This window comes from Callorhinchus milii, unplaced genomic scaffold (assembly GCF_018977255.1).
Source record: "Callorhinchus milii isolate IMCB2004 unplaced genomic scaffold, IMCB_Cmil_1.0 Scaffold4, whole genome shotgun sequence".
Lineage (NCBI taxonomy): Eukaryota > Metazoa > Chordata > Chondrichthyes > Chimaeriformes > Callorhinchidae > Callorhinchus > Callorhinchus milii.
Genome location: NW_024704745.1, coordinates 48,586,595 through 48,607,585, shown reverse-complemented (window position 1 = coordinate 48,607,585; position 20,991 = coordinate 48,586,595). Strand labels below are relative to the sequence as shown.

At 43.4% G+C, this 20,991-nt stretch overlaps 1 protein-coding gene across 5 annotated transcripts in view; it reads left to right on the top strand.

Moving 5' to 3' along the window:
• The first annotated feature begins 423 nt into the window (after positions 1-423).
• The window catches only part of farp1 (FERM, RhoGEF (ARHGEF) and pleckstrin domain protein 1 (chondrocyte-derived)), a 178,927-nt gene continuing 158,359 nt past the window's right edge, over positions 424-20,991 (top strand). The window contains exons 1-2 of one of the 5 annotated variants that reach the window (XM_007906294.2): positions 424-506; positions 12,443-12,651. In XM_007906294.2, coding sequence (XP_007904485.2) covers positions 12,469-12,651 — 183 coding nt within the window. In that variant the 5' untranslated portion in view covers positions 424-506; positions 12,443-12,468. Of the gene's footprint in view, positions 595-12,442; positions 12,652-20,991 lie in introns of all 5 variants that reach the window. The other 4 variants (XM_007906293.2, XM_007906290.2, XM_042334729.1 and 1 more) reach the window with 4 other exon arrangements.

Here is a 20,991-nt window from a genome sequence, read left to right as displayed (position 1 = left end):
CCCCTCGGCTCGGAGTCGGGCTCCTCCGCCACTGTTAAGCGCTCTGAGACGTCACCTTGCGTGGAGGGCGCTATGTAAGTGCGAGCTGTTGTTGTTGTTGTCTCGAAGATGTGATAAGACGCTCTATCAAATGCAGGGGTTATTGTTATTGCTATTGCTATTGCTGTGCCCGCTGGCGGGGGAGGAGTGTGAAGCAGACTGTGGGCGCTGGGAGGCGCTCCTGTGCCTGTGCTCAGAGCCGCTGCTGTTCGCCGTGTGACGGGAGGCGCTGTTTCACACACAGACACAGCGCTGCTGTGGAGCTGAGCCGCGGACGGACTGACAGACGGACTCAGAGCATCAGAGCCCCCGGAGGTGGACACAGCGACCTGGAGCCCGAGCTCCTGAACATCTGAGGCTGTGTGTCCGCTCTGCTCAGCCCCGACCCCCCCCCACCCCCACCCTCTCCCGGAGCAGCAGCGGCGGGAGCAGCAGCGGGAGCAGCGGGAGCGGGAGGACCCCGCGGGGTGAGTGCGGCTGCATTTGCACTTCTCGCCCTCCGCACAAACAAAAGCTCAGTTGGTTTTGGGGGAACATATGAAGTGAGAGACTGCGGTAAGTTGTTGGAGGAACTGATTGGATTCGGGAGCCGATCCCGGGCTGTGAGGTTGGGATCCCCCCCCCCCCCCCCCCCCCGGGTCTCTCCCTCCCTCTCTCCCTGTTTCAGGATCAACTCCCGGAGCACATCCCGGGACGAAGCTCTCTTTGTGTTCCGGTCTGAGCTCAGGGAAGAGCGCGATCCGCTTCCCATCCCTTTGGGTGAGCGGAGACCCGCGGAGTGAATGATGAACAGACTTCCCGGGTTTTTGCAAAAGTGTGATCCCGAGTTCAGGAGCAAAAACCATCGCTTAAAAAGTTTAAAAATCCCAAAGATGTTTCTCCCTCTTTCCTGTCCCTCCTCCTCCTCTCCCCTCTCCCCCTCCTCCTCCCGCTGCTGCTGCTCCTCTTGCACCCAGTTCCTGGCTCCAGGGCTTATCGTTCATTTTGTTTCTTTTCCTGGATCAAGTTTCAGTGGGAACGAGGAGATCAGATCGGGCTGTGGGATTGCAAAGGGCAGAGAGGTTCCCAGACTTGTGGGGTGTCCGGGAATGTTGGGGTTCATCATCTTTTTGAGCGATCGCGAATTGCCACAGAAAGGATCCGAAATAGACGGATCGCTCCCCTGTTCCCCCCCTTTTTTTTTGTTGTTTGCTTCTGTTCCTCTGATCCAAACTGATCGCCAACAGCTTTTTTTTTGTTGAAAGGGATCCCTATTATTTGCATTGATGTATGAAAAAAAACGACCAACCCCCCCCCCCCCCCCACCCCCACCACCACCAAACAAAATAAAAGGGCTGGACCTGCTGGTGAGATGGCCAAACAGAGGGAGGGAGAGAGAGAGAGAAAGAAAGAGAGAGAAAGAGAGGAAACTAAATGAACACAAAAGAGGTCAGAAGCTGAGCCAAAAGCAATCTCCAGATCTGTCAATATCTCTCTCCCAATACTTTCTCTCCCTCCCCTGACGGTGTGGTGGGATGGCCAGACTGCTCCCTGGGCTGTCACAAGTGTCTCTGGAAAGAGTATTTTAAAAACAGACACGTTGTTGTCAAACAATGTATCCAAAATGGACACAAAAGGCATAGCTCATTGAGATCATCCTAACCAATTATTATTATTATTATTATTATAACCAAGAACCAAGGGGCATTTTTAGCGTTTAACGTTGTCTTGTTCTCTTCCCACCACCAGCATCCACCTCTGCTCTGGTTATTATTGTAAGGTAGTTATTTTCTGTGTCTCTGTGGGGGAGGGGGAACTGATGGGTGGTTCCAGTATGTAAATAATCTGCCTTATACCTCAGCACATATGTTGCATTACCCTCATGGATCACATGGCCAACCGGGCACCTTTGCCACTGTAATTCATTTATTTTCTCGGGGTGGTGAGGTTTGTTTAACTTAGATAAGTGAAGTTGGTACGTTACAGGGCGAATTCTCCCATTGCGGTGTGTGTGCGTGATTGTGTGTGTGTGTGTGTGTGTGTGGGTCCAGGAAAAATTACACAACAAAGTTGCACCTGGAATTCAGCAGAGTAACCTGAATGCCCAGTGAGCTCCACGGGACTCCCTTCACACTTCACACGCAAAATGAATTGGATTTTTCCATTTCTTTCCTAGTGCGCTGCCAACACACCTCATTTCGTTCAATTAATATTTTCTTATGTATAATAGGGCATTCACCTGCACTGGAAATATTAGCAATTTAAATTTCCTGTTCACCAAATTTTCTGTTCCAATTTCTCCTCTCCTCTTCTGAAGCTGTTTGGCCTTACATTTCCTTCTCCTGGGACATATTGCAATGCCCAAAGGCACCAGTTGTCCACGAGTTCTGGATAGCGATCAAGAGCAGCAACCCACCTGATTTTTTCAGCTCCCTAAAGTGTCGCTATTTCAGGCCGATTATTCCCTGGAAGCCCATCTATGAGTCCCTCCAACTCGCTCTCTCCCTCCCTCCCTCTTCACGTTCAAAGTCCACCTCAAGGTAATGAGCCCTTTGGTAATCGTGCTCCTCTCTACCCTCTTCAGCTCCCACCCCTAGCTTGGGTGCCCACCAAGCAACGTGAAGCACTTTGAGAGGTCTTGCTGATGTGAAAGGCGCTATGTAAATTGAATTGTAGAACACTAACTGCTACTGTGGCTTAGGCTCACTAACTCAACACAGACCAAGATTTTAAATGTTTCTGATCTTTATGACTCCGTGCTCACAGGGCTTTATACACCACACCATCTGTAAGTTTAGGAGTTGTATCTGAAAAGTAAATTCCCAAAATGCAGAGGATATTCCATTAATAGCAGCACTTTCCGTATTGAATCTGTTGAAGGCTCATGATTCTTGAGCTCTGTGGACAGGAGCAAATTTATGGAGTCTCTTGTGAGTGCAGTAACTTAGTGTTTCATCAAAGCTAATACAGTATTCTATAACTTAAATGATCTGCAAGTAGCTCAGTGAGTAAAGACAATGCCCTCTGTCGAACTGAGCCAAATAGACCTGGAAAATCCCAAACGTGTTGAAATTAAATAGCAAATAATGGAAAAGGGACCAATTGCCAGGGGAAAATCTCACTAAACACTGTTGTTGTCAAGAAACCCAGAGAACAAAAACAGTGCTGGATACAGTGTAGAGGGATGGGAGGAGATGGGGCTGTCGAAGATAACATCTGAATACTGGGATGATATTGCTGTTTGGAATCATTCCCACTATTTATCTGTGTTTTAACCGTGTGAAATATGTAGGGCATCTGATATTCTAATTTTACAGGAATTGGTTGTGTGGTGGACACCGACAGGACAACAGCAACATAATTACATTTGGAAAGCGCCTTTCACATCGGGAGGACGTCCCAAGGCACTGGGACATCCTGTTGATGATGATCCAAATGACAAGACTAACAACCATGAAACAATGACCATACGTTTCTGGAGGAATAATCCAGTTTTTACCGAGTAACAATAGTGAGTCAGTCGGTATGTGTTACTTTTTGAAATGGCAGCTGATTTCACCCTTACAGAGGGAGACCCTTTTTGAACAGATCCCACAGATATTGTAGTGCGAGAGCTGAGCCCTCACTGTTCTCATGAATTCACTGAAGCAACTTTCCTAGGGGAACTATTAATTTTTCTGCTGGGATGTAAGCATAAATGCCCTTATAAGTTCTATTGCCTGTGGTCACTTTCACAGTCAGTGTAGGTCAGATTGTGGAAGTGGGTGGATTTTGATTTCAGCAAAAATTGGTTTAAAAATTCATATGTCAATATTCCAGCGATTGATGTATTGGAACCATGATTGGCAGTGAGTCAAAACTGTCAATTGTTTCAATTATGCTGCAACGGCCTATTAACTTACACTTTAGGAATTGGGTCAGTGTGTAAACCCAGTTAGTGTGTAATTTAAATATTCAGCATTATGTTTAATAAAATGTGTAGCCTTGCGCCAGATAATTATTTTAACAACTAAACCACCTTCCTGTTTTTGAAATGATTGATTGAACACCCAGACACATTAGCTTAGAAATGGTTTTAAGTCCTGTTTAAATGTCAATTCAATATCTTGTACGATAATGAGTTGGCCTCACATTGAATTAACTGATTCTGATTATTGCCTAGTCAATTACACTAAGGATCAAAAACGCTCGCTGGTAATTGCAACAATGTTATTCCTCTGGGCAGGAGGGTAACGATGGTCGGATCCAACACATGTCCAATACCTCCTGGTGCATGTTAGCCCTGTTATACTTCCGTATAGGGCAGGTCCATTTATAGCATGGATGTACCGTGCACCTCTCCCCGTCATATGCACAAAGAGTGGTACATTTCCAGCTTCCAGCACTGAGGGGCCAGCTCCCTGCACACGCACAGCACGTAGAGAGTGACAGCAGAGCTCAGACAACCCAGAATCAATGACTGACAGACATTTTTATACGACTCATTTTATGGACATGAACCACGACATTACAACACCGTATGAAACAAATTTATGCACGTATATACATTAACACTCATACATGCACTTTAGAATTAAGTGCCACTGGCTGGCTAACATGAGTGAGAGCCCATGCTAATTTCCCCTCCATAGTCCTGGGTTTTGAGGCCAAATGTGCTGCTAATGCCATTCTGACTGAGATCATTGAACATCACAGAAGAGGGATCTACATGTGATCTTTCTGGTATTCATGCCTAATTCCAATCGGGTGGTGCATTAGCTTATTTAGTCATTGGGATTAGCCTGTAAGTTTTATTTTAAAAATCATGTGACAAATTTAGAACATGGAAGAATACAACAACAAATTTCATTTGTATAAGGCCTTTCACTTCTGGAGGACATCCCAAGGCGTAGGTGGTAATAGTTAGACGATTCCTCCTTCAAGATAAACTACTCTACCTTTAGTAGATAACCATCGACTTGGAAGTCTGACCTCTTACAAAATATTGCTGCCAGTTGTCTTGGCCAACTGAGTTGTTTGTTTCATTTAATCTTTCTACTAACACCATGTCATATGATTTTTTTTTGAATCAAACTATAAACAGACTGTCACTGGCATTTTTGGTGTGTCAGCCGGGTATCTGACAAATGTGAAGACCCATCACCGTGCTTCAGAGTATCCAAACAAAGCTGAGATTTCCATGCATCCCACTCTTACACATGAAAATTCCAGAGAGAGATTTTTGGAATGGAATGTGCACTCTCTCCCAGGGGGGATGCATCCTGCTTACCTAATTCTGGAAAGTATTAGGTGCAGATGTCAAGAGCCAAGACTTGGGGACCCCAGAGTGTGCATTAGGATAATTGCTGGAGTCTAACCAGCTAAAACCGCATAGCTTGCCATTGAGAGCATTGCCTGGCAAGCTTTCTTGCTGCTTGTTCAGCTCGGAATACCCTACCAATTAGGACTTTGGCTTGTAGGATTAATGGGAGCAGGATGGGAAGACTCCCTGCTCCAAGTGACTGGCTACTGCTGTGGAACGACGTATAGTTTTGAATGTAATCCTTTGATGGTGAAGAAGTCCTTTGGGACTTCTGAGGAAAAAATGCATTACTGGCATTTAGGTACTTAGATTTTCTAATTGGTTATACTAAGCAATCTGGTCAAGAGCATTTCCATATCATCTGCTTATAGTCTGGATGTAACTGTGGACCCACAGGTATCGGTACTGATTTGCTGGTTTCCCATGCTAAAAGGTGGCTGGCTGCCTTGCAGGTCATCAAGTTGTGACTGGCATCATTTGCTGTGGATTGCATGATGCAAGCTATGCTTATGAAGTGTCTCTTATGGTAGTGTGCAGGAAATGCTGTTGACTTCACTTCCTTCAGGGTGTAAGAAGTGCCGCTAACCTCAATTTGTTAGAGAGAAATTTCTTCTGCAAAGCACACATGCAGAGTTCTTCGTTATTGCTTTGGATGCAGTAGTGCAGCACTTTAGTAATAATGCCTTTATTATTTGCCTTTATGATGTTCTTTAATCATTTCATATCATGCCTATAATGTTGAGAAGGTATCAAAGCGCTTCACAAAGTTTCTGAAAAGTGGAGAGACTGTGTATTTTATAGATGAGCATGACAGGCAATTTGCACACAGTAATGTGCCACAAACAGATATGAAGTGAATGACTAATTTTATTTGGGGGCTTGCTGGCCAGAACACCAGGAGAAATTCCCTTCTCTTTTTGAATAGTACATGGGATCTTGTGACAATAATAATAATAATAATAATCCTTGCATTTGATATAGCGATTTTCACGTCGGGAGGACGTCCCAAAGCGCTTCATAGAACACACTGTAAAGTGAATTGACTGTATATTTGTGGGTGAACGCGGAGGCCAATTGCGCACAGCAATGTCCCACAAACAGTCATGGATTAAAAATGACCAATTTATTATTGTTTTGTTTTTTTGGAGGGATTATTATTAGGCGTGTGGAGTAAGGAAACTTGCCCAAGGTTTCACTCTGCCTGGAATTGAACTCAGGTCTCTCACTTGCAAAGCGAGTGCTCTAACCACTGAGCTACAGGACTTCACGAATGCAAAACGTCTCCAGCACATTTTGAGGATCAGCCTGGACTATTTGATTAAATTAGTTTTAATGGAGTTGAGGTTAACTGAGAGACATATTGGCACATCAATCTGAAAATTCTGACCTTGCATTTAAGTGAGTAATTTAATTCATCAAAAACAACAACCTGCATTTATATAGCGGCCTTCACGCAGGGTAGTGTACCACAGCACCTATGAATGCAGTTGCAGTACAAAAGGAGGCCAGTCAGATCACTGAGATGATGTGGTCTGAGATGATGCTAAGCTCCTCCACTGAAGTCGTTTACTCAGATCTCAATTCCAGACTCTTTGCATGCACCAATTTTAGATTTTAATTTGGTGTTTAATCATGTTCCAATTGAAAACTCGTATGTTTTTATTAACTTGATTATGCAGGGAATTTTCATTACAAGCAAATAAAAACACAAGGCACAAAATGTATTATGGTCATAGCCTTAAGACAATGTTCTTTAATTTAAGATTGTTTCAGAATTTTTGAAATTCTTCAATTGAGTTTTAATTTCAAAGCTATTTTACTCCCAGGTTTAAAAAGATTAAATTGCAGCCTTGCCTCAAAGGCAAATTGTGAAGCACAAGTGTAAATGGACATAGGAGGAAGTATCACAAAAGTGCTGACATAGCAGTGCAATGTCCACACAGCACTAAAAGAAAGTGATGTGTGAGTGGATGCCAAATTTGTATTGGATTCAGTTGGGCTTACATTTTTTTGTCTTTCGGATAGGTTGGCAAATCTTTTAGTTATTGAGTGCAAATTATTACCAAATAATATGACAAGAAAGGAGTAGAGTAAGACTCAATTAAGTCTTATCTTTATAAATCGTATAATTGTCTGTAAGTCATACATTCACCTGAGTCCCATTCAATTTCCTATCAAAACCACTTAAGATTTCTTTGCACTACTCATATTCCTCACCTCTTAACTTGTAACCCCGCTCTGCTATCCTCCATTACTCCTGCACTTACAGGCTGCATTGAATAGTGGGAAATGATGGGAAATGAAATGGGAAATTGATGCATACACATTTACCAGCTGGCTGCATTGAATCACAGGAAATGTATTCTTGACGCGTCACGTACTGGCTGCAGTGACGAACTACCACGTACGCACTTAACGGCTGCATTAAATTACGTTCACGCACTGTTGATTATTGATTAAATCGGATTTTCTACGACTTATGCAGTTTGCCTGCAACTCGGACTTCAAGTAAATTATATTAAATGTTATGGTCCTGATTGATACGACTTATGTGAGTTTTACTGTAATTGGAAGGGTTATTGAAAAATGGAAGATAAATGGAGTGAATGGATTGCTCTTTCACAAAGCCAACCATAGACTTGACAGGCCGAATAGCCTTATTCTGTGTTGTAAATTTCTATCGTTCAAAATAGATTTAATACTTATATCTGTCTTGAATTGTCACATTTTCCCATCAGTTTCCAATGATTGTCTGCTTCTCCTGACCTTGACAAAGGTTTGGTCTTTTCAAACTTGTTTGGCTGCCATCTGGATGGTGCTAGATGATGCTAAGTGGGGCAGTATTTTTTTTTAACCCCTGACCTCTCCAGCTTCACAGGAGTTAAATTCTTGAGTTAAATCGTTGTCCTGTTTTTACTTGCGCTGAAATGCTGGTCTCCATGATCAGGAGCAAGACTGGAGCAAGAAATTCCTGTTTAACATCATTGCAGTGAGGTTTGTGGGAGAGTGGGAGGGGAAAATGGTTGAAAAGCCTCCGGACACCCAACACCACCCAGATCCACACATGAAGAATAGCCCAGCATTCAGTTGCTCATCCATACAAATTGCAGCTTAACTGTGTCAAAAATCTTTTAGTTGAATGAACACTGAGGGAGATTGTCCAGGATAGGGTTTCTTTAGTATGAAAACTTAATGAGGTGCTGGTGTAGATACAAGGGACTTCAATTAGGTCCACAGCAGTGGAGAGCTTATGAGAACTCATGAACAAACTTGGTAGGACTTTGATTATACAATGCCCATGGGTGTTGGTGTGAAAGGTGATGGTTTCATTTGTCGTGTTCAGATATTGGAAAAGCAGAATGTCCTTGTATGACACAATGGGAAGCTTTTGCATGATAGATGGCACGGAAGCAGAACAGGGGCCTGAGGGTGAGATTTCTGTCATTCTTTTTTCAGTTCTGAGTGAAATATGACCTCCAGGTAACTCTGCATTTCCAGTTGTGCAGATCAATTCCTATTTAAGACAAAATTATTTGAAGATAATTAAAATTATCCTTGCATTTGATATGGCCCGTTATGTCATCAAAATGTCTCAAAGTATTATCTGTAAAGTATTACTGATTGTGAATTGATATGCAAACACAGCAGCCTATTTGTGCACTGCAACATCCCATAAAGAGCCATTCATTTTTTTTTGCCTGGGGATTGTCCCCCAGCACACATTGGAATATCAGGCTAGACTATGAAATATTTCTTAATGCCCTTCCGACTCAGAGGTGAGTGCTGCTATCTGATCCAGGCTGACACTTAGAGATAGTTGGAATGTTGGAACTTGCCAATTGTGGAAGAGCTGCTAGAGGCAGACAGACCCATATGTCAAAGATTTTTGCAAATCGATAAAGCATAAAGTGATTCCCAAAGTTGTTAAGGGGAAGTTACTAAATGGTGCAGCACTCGGTGAAGGAGCTTTGTTTCCCTCCCTCCCAGCTCAGGTAAAGTCAGAATAAATTGCTACTTGGAGTCTATGTGACTCTCACAGTCACACAGGATTGTGTGGGGTTCGAGGAAAAATACTGTAGGTATGAAGTAGAGCGGGCAGACTTTGTCTAAATGTCGAGGGTACCTTTTGGGAAACATTTTGATGGGAGATTTGGGTTGTCCTGGGCAGTGAAGTAATGAGAACAAGGAGGGTAGCACTATTTGATGAGTTTTTCTTGAAATAGAATTCAGGGACACCACAAACTAATTACTAGTTGCTTTGATGGTTAGCTGTATAAATGCACCACCCAATGTGGCACAAGGCCATGCAGATTGGGATGGTCCCAGTTCAATTATTGTTTTGTACCGATTATCCTGTGGGTGAGTAAATCTTGCTGGAAACTGTTTGTGCAGATTTTGGGGTGAAAGCAAGATTGTATTTTGACCTGTGAAAGTTTTTCTCAGTTTAACAGCCTCCTGAAAGTCATTGGGATTGAAAAAAAGTGCTCAAACAGGAAAAGTGTATAGTACAGAGTACAATAAACCTCACATAAGTCATAAGTTGTGACCATTGTGTTTAATATGACTTATGCAAAGTATGAGTTATGTCAAACTTGCAAAGACTATAAATTCTTGAATGGCAGATGTATGACTTAGGTGATTATACAGTTTATATAGATCAGACTTGTGCAAGTTTTACTGCAATTGATGTCAGAAGAAAACTAAGGATATAAAGTGCATCACATACAGGATCCTCACAGGAAGTGCATTACACTGACCTGTGAGAACTCTGCTCTGAAGTGATCACGGTTTGAGTTGTGGGTAGTCAGCGTAACACACTTACCCTGAGATGCACTTCACATCGCATTACATCATTCCAGCATAAGATTTGTGGGTTTCTGTGGGATTCTGGCCACATCACAGAAACAGCTCTGACATTTTGTCCATCTGGGATCAGGGCTCCCTCTGCCTTCTCATCCTCCTTGACCTCTCTACTGCCTTGGATACCGTTGACCACTCTATCCTCATCCACCACCTCTCCTCTCACCTCAACCTTCCTGGTTCTGTCCTTGAATTGTTCAGATCGTACCTCTCACACCATCTCCACTTCACCTCCACAAATGGTTTCTCCTCTAGCCCCCACACCGTCTCTTGCAGTATTCCTCAGGACTCCATTTTTGGTCCCCTCCTCTTCAATATCTATATGCTCCCCCTTGGTGACATCATCCGCAGACATGTGGTCAACTTCCACATGTATGCGGATGACACCCAACTCCATCTCTCTGTGCCATTCTTGACCTCTGCTGTCCTAACAGAATGTCTGTCAGACTCAAGTCCTGGATGAGAACTAACTTTCTTCAGTTGAACGTCAACAAGACCGAGGCTCTCCTGATTGGCTCCCGTCAGCACCTCCACACCTCAGGCGCTGACAGCATCACCATCCATGGTTGCACACTCCACCTAACTAAGCCAGTCCGGAACCTTGGCATCTTGTTTGACCCTCGACTATCCTTTCTACCCCACATCCGTGCCACAACCTGCTCTGCCTTTTCCCTCCTCTGCAACATCGCTCGGCTCCGCCACTGTCTCACCACTCAGGCCACTGAAATCCTCATACATGCATTCATAGCATCCAGGCTTGACTATGCAAACTCCCTGCTTGTCGGCCTCCCCAACTCCTCCCTCCATAGGCTGCAGATTATCCAGAACTCTGCAGCTATGTCCTTTCCCGCACCAGGCTCTGTGATCTATCATTCCCGCCCTCGCCCGACTTCACTGGCTTCCCTTCACACAGAGGATACAGTTCAAGATCCTGGTCTCACTTTCAAAACCCTCCATGGTCTTGCTCCCCCCTACCTCTGCGACCTCCTAACGCCCTACCATCCTGCCCTCTCCCTCCGCTGGCTCCGGCCTGCTTCATGTCCCCCGCCTCGCTCACCCCACCATTGGCAGGCGGGCCTTCCGCCACTCTGCCTTCACCTCTGAAACTCCATCCCTCAGTCCCTCGTACTCATCCCCCTCCATTGTCACCTTCAAGACCCATCTCAAGACCCTCCTCTTCGCCTGTGCTTTCGATCACCCTCCTTTCCCCTCCCTGCGAAACACTGACTGTCCAGGGCTTTGGGACGTCCTCCTGATGTGAAAGGCACTATACAAATGTAATTTTCTTGTTGTTTGGCCATACATTAACATGAGGCTTCCTGTAGGATAGGAGCAGAGAGAATTGGTAAAAATCTAAAAGTGCTATACCTAGACTGGAACTCAAGCCTCACCCCTATGATACAGCAGCCACAGTCACAGATACAATCTTCAATGTCTGCATTTGAGGTTAGTATAACCTGGAGGAAGAAGAAGAACAACAATTGAGATTTATATAACATGTTTTATATCAGGAGGACGTCTCAAGGAACTTCATACAACTGATTCTGAATCCGAATGGGTGGAGGTGAGGAGGGGAGGGATAAGGTGTATGGTGGGACGAACCCATGGAAGAATCCTGAATTCAATCTACTGGGGAATGGGGAGCCAGTGGAGGATGGGGTGAATAAAAGAAATCATGGTTCTGGTTAAGCCTGGAGTGGAAATGATACAAGCTGCAGAGTTCTGGATGGTGTGTATGTAGCTTGTGCAGGGAGGTGCTGGGGAGTCCTGCGAGCACCTGAGTAATTGTGCCTGGAGGTGATGAAGGGATGAATAAGGGTCTCGGCAGCCTGGGGGAGAGGTGGTATTGTATGACAATGCTTCACTGCATTACAATTTTCATTCTTACCTTAAATAGGGTTGGTGACATTATGGGGTAAATGAGTAATTGAGAGAGCAAATGAGCCTCCCATCAGATGTTAAGTTTCTTATAAGGCTAATGGAATAAAAGTATTTGGAATATAATGAAGCTAAGAGGACTGAGTATTATTGCATATATCTTTTATGACAGTGCGCAAATTGGCTGCAGCATTCGCCTACAAACACACAGTCATTTCACTTCACAGTAAATCCCACGAAGTGCTTCGGGATGGCCTTCCAACGTAAGAGTATACCAAATGCAAGGATGATGATGGTTGTTTTTTTTTCTAGCTAGATGTGTTTGGAGGACCCGTGAACAGAAAGCATCAGTATTTGATTTATTTTCTAATTGTTTGTTTTCAGCACAGTGGACATCCGCAACTGTAAATATGGGTGATGTGGAATTGGCACCTCACTCGCTTCAGACTCCTGGAGCTCGGTTGGGGGTACAGGATAGCATGGGAATCAGCACCTTGGAGCCTGGTCAGAAGCCGCCCAGCTCACCACCTGGAAAACTCACCCCCATCAAGGTTCAGCTACTGGACGAAGCCCAAGAAGTGTATGAAGTTTCGGTAAGGTCCTCTTACAAGCCAAAGCAGAGGAGACCTCTTACTTAGTGAATCTAATTGCCTTTCATTCCCCCTTCAAAAAAAAGTCCCAACCCACCAAATAATTGTCTATGTTAGTTGCTGGTGGTCTGGTGTCAATGTGCATTGTCATTCTCTGCTCAGTGCTCAGATTTATTTTCTTGACTGATGTTGTTGGTGGGGAGGGGGTGAAGCTCACAAATAGATTGTTTACCTCTGAAACTCCACATAAGGAAAATGGTCTCCAAAATGAATGTACCATCAATTCTCTTAAGTGAGATACTCAACAGTATCTCAAACCACTGAAGATTTACGTGACTGCTCTAATCATATCAGTGTGTCGATTCTAACGGCGGTACGGTGGGGGCGGATAAGCTCATATGTACCAGAACCACAGTGAGGCATTCTTTGTCAATTCAAACTATCCAGCACAACTAAACAGGATGAACGTTGAAAGCACTAGTAGCATTCATCTGCATATGCACTTTTTCCACTCTTGCCATGTCCCTCTGACATGTTCCTTTCCTGGAATATGTTGTCACAGTGGTCCTCCCCAACCCCACCCCATGCAGACCCAGATAACCCAGGTCTATTATTGCCCACACTGTGCCATTAATGACGACACTTCACAAAGTTCTGCTGAACATTTCATTTCAAAGATTGTCCTGGCAGACCTCCAGAGAACAACATTTATCTGCTGCTTGCTTATCAGTAGATGATACATTGTCAAATTCTCGCTGAAAGCAGAATTATAAAGAAAACAGTAACACTTTCCAGACTCCTTGAGACTTTGCTGGAATTCCTCTGTACCTTCAGGATAATTATCCTATCTTTATAGCTAGCAAAGAGAGGAACATTTTTTTTAGTTTTGGTGGTCTGATTGTTGTTGGTTTGTAGCTTGTCTTTTGTTGTTCAGCCGGGTGTCTTGACACATGCGAAAATCCATTACCATGCTTCAGGTATCTAAACCAAGCTGGGACTTCCACGCATCCCACTTGTACATGAAAATTCCAGAGATATTTGTTGAAATGGTATGCGCATTCTCTCCCTGGAGGAATACATCCTGCTTAGGTAATTCTGGAAAATATTAGGTGGAGGTTGACAAGAGCCAAGGCTTGGAGACCCCAGAATGTGCGTTGGGGTACTGCTGGAGTCTAACCAGCTAAAACTGCATAGCTTGCCATTGATATCGCTGTCTGGCAAGCTTTCCTGTTGCTTGTGCAGTTAGGACCACCCTACCCTTTAGGACTTTGGCTTGCAGGATTAACGTGTACCTGCTCCCAGTGACTGGTCTACCCTCCCATGTCCTGCCGATGTGCTGTCATCAGCAGTGCCCTGGAGAACTGTAGACCCACCCGCCTGGCTCAGAATTGGACCACCGTGGGCGTCACTTGATTCTGACTTTCCGTTGCCAAATATGTCACTTTGGAGTCAGCTAGTCTTCATATGGTTTTGGATGGCATGTCTCCCACGTGCCTTGTTTTCTGGTGTGGGTCAGGATTCCAAATCTGCATGTTTTATTTTGAAGTCAGTGTAGAGCCAAGCATCCTGTATTAACTGGATAACTGGACACTCATTCTATTCATTCAGTGTGTAGGAGAGGAGATGAAACAAACAAAACAATTCTGCTTTATCTAGTGTTTCCTGAAAAGATAAAAGCCCCTCAAGCAGTGCATTAAGCTCACCTCTGCCAACTTGAATGAACTTTCAAGGAATACTTGTCCACTCTCAGTTCCCTTCCCCCTCTTAAACACAGCAAAGAGACTTAAGCACATTCCCTAGAGAAATCTCTGTTTAATAGGTCTGACCCTCCAACCTGACCTTAGATTGTGGCAGGAATGGTAGGGATCAGAGGGTAATTGATCATTGATTTCTTATTTGTGAGTCAGCTGTGCTGAAACTTCTGCTTTGCACGAAATGAAAATATTTATTCTCTCCTTCTCCAGCATTTATATCTGAAATTGGGAAACTGTTGGACTGATACATGAGTTTATTGATTTCTCGTGCTTATATGTGAGTTCAGTTCTGACCCGGCTGGAATCACAGCTGGGAGAAGTGGGGAGAGAATGATCTCCTTATTGGTAGATATACTGTACTGACTTTTGGTAGTGAGCATACATCATTCTTTGGTTTACTGACAACTGGAGAGCAGTTCCCTTTGATCAAGTATTGCAGCTCTATATTATAATGGAAATGCTCACTGCTGTTTCTGGTAATTGAGGTCTGCTCACTATTAATTGTGTGCACCCGGTCAGGACTCTGAAAGTGCGAGAGAGAAAACACTGTCTGTTCAAAACATCCAGAAGGGACAAACTAGCACATTGTGAATAGGCTGCCCCTTGTTTGCTCAGCAATGTACAGAAATTGTCATTCCCTCATATGTTCCCTCTGAAACTGCAGAAGATCAGTGATGTTCAATGTAAACAAAAGTGGTCCAACCAGCAACTTTACATGTAGGGTTGAGAAAGGTACATGTAACCAGACACCAGTTAGGTTTCCTGTCTGGACAGGCTTAAAAGGCAAAGGCTACATTGTTGAAGCCTTCAAACCCTGTTCTCGTTCTCCAGCACAGACTCCTGACTGTTCTTTCAGGCTGTGTTCATCACCGTGCTCGCAGTGGAGTATTGAAGTCAGTAATTCTATCTTAAAATTTAATAAAGTCTTTTGTCATGGTGATCAAGTGCCATTTTTGTGAACTTCTGTGCCAAATTAAGTCAACATTTTGAAACTTATAAGAATTTGTATTAACATTTTTGCTTTACGCCTAAACATTAACTTACACGCAACCCCACCCACTAGACAAACTTTCTGTTATGTCCTTCCCATCTGTTATGTCCTTCAGCATGTTTCTGTCACCTTGTATGTAGCATGTGTATGAGTTGTTTGGTTCGGTCGCTGCCTCACACGTCGGAAATCGTTTCCAGGTGGCCTCTGTATCGAGTGTCTCCTCAGATCAGGAACCCGAGTTTTGTGCTGTATACCAGTGCCAGAAAACAAAGGGCTTTAGTTCTCCAAGCACCTACAGGCGTTTGATGATAAACTTAGCGAGTGCAATAAATAAGCGAGCCAGTACCGTTGAGCTATTTGAGATGCGTTTTAACCTTAAATTGCATTATTGACTGGCTTTAGTGAGAACAAAAAAGCCAGGAGTTTCTAGTTGCTGAGTGAGCCGGCAGACTCTTGGGATTGAGGTCAAAACCCTGCAGTCACCTCTGCAGCTTTGATCTTTGTGTAGCTTGTAATTTTGACTGCTGATGGATGGGGATTAGACCTTTCAGTGCATTCCAGTGAAACAACTGCTGTTTGGAGAACTTTTGTTAAAACCAATTGTGCTGTTGCACCATATCACAATCATTTTCATTTTTATTATCACATAAAAATGAAAAGCGTTGAACCTGACTGCATCTTGTATCAGTTTGATGTTGGACTTCAACTTTTACCTTGTCCTTGAAATATCTGACAGATTCTCTCAATATAATGTAAATAGGGAGAATCAGTCAAATACTTCAATGTCACATCCTTCAATAGGAGAAATAATTTGCATTTTTACAGTGCTTTACAGAGACGTTGAAATATCTCAAAGCCCATTGCAGGTAATTACTGTCAAGTAAGTATAGCAACTGTTTTTTGTGAAATATGTACATCACAGGTTTTTCTTTGTGTTCCTGGCGTGATCACAACCTAATGAAAGTGATGTAGGAAGCAACATTTTACAAGGCTGCAGGTGGAATTTTGACTCACGCAAAGGTTTTAATTGCAGCAGTGGATGTTCGATTGACTCCCCTCTGTAGAACGAATATTTGTAGAAGTGCCAACATTGAAATGGAAATCAATTTGATTAGTAAGCTCTGCCAGGCTACGATCTGAGAGAATGTGTTGTCCGTAGAATAAACAGTGCCAGATTTTTCCCAGTGCTCTTTCACTCAGCGAAAATACATTACAGTTTCTGCGACTTGCTAGGAGGCATCTGTGCTCATTCAGTCTTCACAATGATATCATAGATCTATTCCTGAGTGCTCTTCGGTCTTTGTTGAATAGACATGTATGCTTGAGCTAACCATTGCACTATGCAGCCTTGAAAGTAAAATAAAGAAGGAAACTCTTGCAGGCTTGCAATTTAATTAAAGATGCACCAACCAAAGTTTCTTTATGGGAGCATTGCTGCTAAAAATGCTATTGACATGCTGTGCTAATGCTAACTGTATAAAGCAGTATATCTCCCTCATCCCAAATGCTAGCAGTGTAGGAATTCCATGCCATGCACAGGCTATGAAAGGCTCAGACAGGCAAGTCTCAAATGCAGTAAGATTCTTGTCTTCAGCACTACTTTCTTCAGAAATGGATGAAAACCCACCTTAGGGTATGGTAATTTATATTTCCAGAAGACAAGTGATTCTGGTTATTCATAGTGGCTCAGGGATCTCTGATAATATCACTGCCTTCATTGACTCTATTCTAATTGTAATGTAATTCATGTTTTTAAACAGGACAACCAAATTTATAAATTGCACCACCTATCTCTGCTTATAAAAGACATTAAGCTCTATCATGCACTGCAGCATAAAGTCGATTTTGTTGCTGTGATATTTTAGATTATCACTATAATTGGTGTTGTTCGTAGCAGACATAAAATCGTACATGTTGTCTTCTCGGTTGGGTAACCATTAATGCTGTTTTTTTGCTCTTTTTCATTCTTGGTTAGAAGCCTTTCACTCACGAGATTATTCATTTCAGTTTATCATCCAAAAGCAGCAGAGAACAAAAAACAACAAAATTACATTTGTATAACACCTTTCACGTCGGGAGGACGTCTAAAGGCGCTGGACAGTCAGTGTTTCGCACCCGAGCTGGGGGTTGGGATTGGGGAGGGTGGAGGGCAGGGGGTGGAGGAGGGTGATCGAAAGCATGGTTGAAGAGGAGGATCTTGAGATGCGTCTTGAAGGAGGCAAAGGAGGGGTCGAGGTGGAGGGACTGCGGGATGGAGTTCCAGAGGGTAGGTGCAAAGTCGCAGAAGATCCGCCCACCAATGGTGGGGTGAGCGAGGCAGCGGACGTGAAGCAGGCCGAACCCGCTGAGCGGAGGGAGCTGGCAGGATGGTTGGGGGTTAGGAGGTCGCAGAGGTAGGAGGGAGCAAGACCATGGAGGACTTTGAACGTGAGGACCAGGATCTTGAACTGCATCCCCTGTGTGATGGGAAGCCAGTGAAGTCAGGCGAGGACCCTATCATAGGGTCACGGAACCTGGTGCGGGAGAGGACATTGGCTGCAGAGTACTGGAATATCTAGTCTATGGAGGGAGGAGTTGGGGAGGCCGACAAGCAGTTTGCATAGTCAAGCCTTGATGATGAATGCTTGTATGACAACAAAAAAGACAATGAGATTGTCATGATGAGCTATTTTTCTATGAATTCAGTCAGTCGTCTTCAATAACCAGAGAGATTATAGTTTTAAGGAGATTCCTCCAGGCATTTAAAGGAATCTGTGAGCAATTTGTGTGATAAAAACATAAGTATATACAGTACATTAATGAAAGCTTGGTATACAGAAGTGACTGTATCAATAGATCAACTTGAAGGTAACAATGACATTGTGTACCTACTGAGGAGAATGGGGAAGGTGGCATTAAAGTAACAAAATAATAATATCATCCTTGCATTTGATATAGCGTCTTATCCCGTCGTTGAGACATCTCAAAGTTCTTCACAGAATATATTATAAAGTGTAGTGACTATATTTTGTGGGTGGAATGCGGCAGCCAATTGCGCACAGCAGAATCCCACAAACAGCTGTGGAGTGAGTGACCAAATTATTATTATTATTTTTTTGGAGGAATTTTAGAAAGGAATTATTACCCCCAGAAAAGCGATCCGCCAATCAACTAACAACCAGGTTCTTACTTACTGCTAGGTAATCAGACACGTGTGGAGTAAGGAAACTTGCCCAACGTTTTGTCTTGCCAGAATCAAACCCATGTCTCCTACTTGCAAGGCGACTGCTCTAACCACTGAGCTACAGGACTAATACATTATGAGGTTACCCACATGCACTCCACATGGGCAGAGTTTTTAATAGCCAGGTCTCCGAGATAGCCTGCCCTCCCCGCCCCCATTACAATGTGGTCAAAACCACAACTGTGTGAGGGCAGTCAGCCACAGGTAAAACAGAGCTCTTTGTTCCTTTGAGACGTGGGGGAAGGGAGGGGGCTGTAGATTAAAACCAGTTTGGTGAGGTGTCTAGTTTTTACATTATGCAATGTTGCAGACCAGGCTGCTGTTCTAAAGACAGCAAAATGAGAAAGGGTGTGGGTACCTTCAAAGACAGTTTGTTTGGGGCTGGACAAATGAGGCACTGGAAACATACCTCTGATGTTTTATTAGGACAGTAAATAAAAGTGCAGTGTTGTTGCATTCATATTCCAAGGTTTCACTGCAGAGATGCTTTAAATCACGCAGGGTTTGGGTTGGCCCGCTGTTTCAAAAACAAGAACTTCTATTTTTATGATATAACATAAAAACATCACAAGCATTTCACAGTGAATACTGCCACAAGTAGTGACTGCGTTTTCTACATGAACTTGGTATTTTGCACACAACAAAGTCTCATAAGCAGCCATGAGGTAAATGACTGCATGCTTCCTGGCCAGGATTGGGAGAAGCTCCCTTTTTTGACTAGTCCCTGGGATCTTTAATGTCAGCCTGAACAGACAGACAGGACCTCAGTTTAACATTACAACTGAAGGATGGTATTTCTAATGCATGTTTCCTCAACACTGGATTATCAGCCTGGACTATGTGCTCAAATTCCAACATGGCCTTGAACTCACAACCTTCTGATTGGGGGGGGTTGAGAGTGCTATTAATTAAACTAACCACAAACAGATGGCACCAGCTGCTGAATCAGTTTTACCACCAGATGCCATCACTGCAACCAGCCAGCATGTCAGAATGGCTGGTTTCCATAGCTCTGTTGATGATCACATCCAAAGTGAAGGCCAGAAACAAGCTGAGCAGCGTCAGCAACACTAGGAATATTAACTTGCAGGTCTCAGGGAGATTTGGGCATTCTATGCTATCACCAGGTCATTGTCCTACTCAGAAAGGATCTTCCTTTGAAAGTGCTTTCATTTAGGTGAAATGGTTATTCTTGGTTGTGGTTTGGGTGAAGTTAACGTCAGTGTTAAAGGTTAAGATCTTTGATGTAACAGCTAGTGTCATCATGGTGCAAAAATCAAACAGATTCTGACGTCAATTACATGTGGAATGATCCATGACGCAGCCAATCACATCACCAAAGGTTTGAAGGTCAGTCGTATCCATGAACAGTTGTTTTACTTTGTAACCTAAAGCTCCAGCCCAGCCTGTCATGTGCTCTTACTCATTCATGGTACAGTTGGACTTGAGCTGAATTTTTTTTGAAATCCTATCAGAGCCGAGAGAGTGAGAACTGCCCTATAACTCGTTTAGTAAATGCACAGTGAAATGTGGAACTGAGCATTGCATACCAGCAAGGTCCCAGGTTCAATCCACGGTGCACATTGAGCTTGCTGATCTCAGAAAGGTTGACAGGATAGTTGCAATCTGTCTCAATGCCCCTGAGTTAGGGAATGGAAAATCAGTCAGAGTTCCGGCTTGCGATTGCAATGTAAAGTGAATGTATATGAGTAAAGGCGTGGGCTCTGCTTTGATGTTGAATAGCAAGAGGAAGGAAGAAAATTCAAACTGGAAAAAAGGTTTTAACATAAAAACAGAAGTGAACAAGAGCACACATAAAGAATAAAAGTTCCACTTGGTTTAAAACAAATTGGATCCCCATTTATGATGTTGGTTTCAAAGCAGTGGATTTTCCTGGTGTAACTGAACTGAATAATAAATAACCGGTTGTGAAGAATTTAGCACTATTTATTATTTAGCAAAGTATCACTGCCACAGATTTAGAGATTTTAGTCGCAAATATACAACAACAAAATTACATTTGTAAAGCACCTTTCACGTCAGGAAGACATTGGATATACACTGGTTATCCTGTCTTTCTCTCTCTCTCCCCTTGAAGAGCAGCAGACAAGTTTAAATTTGAAATGTGCCACAGCAACAAAAAAACACTTTCCTTTGGAGAGATGAAAGCAGCATGTAGTTTTGTATTAAAGTGTGGAGCTCTCTATACCTCCCTCTGCTGCTATGGGAGTTTCTCTCAAACATCTGGCTGACCTGATTTCTGTACAGAATCTTACCATCTCCAAATGCCACACACTATAGAAGTTAATGCATATTTTCCCTTTAAATATTAAGCGATTGGATGAATGGCATATTTTGCACGGTTTATGCCATCT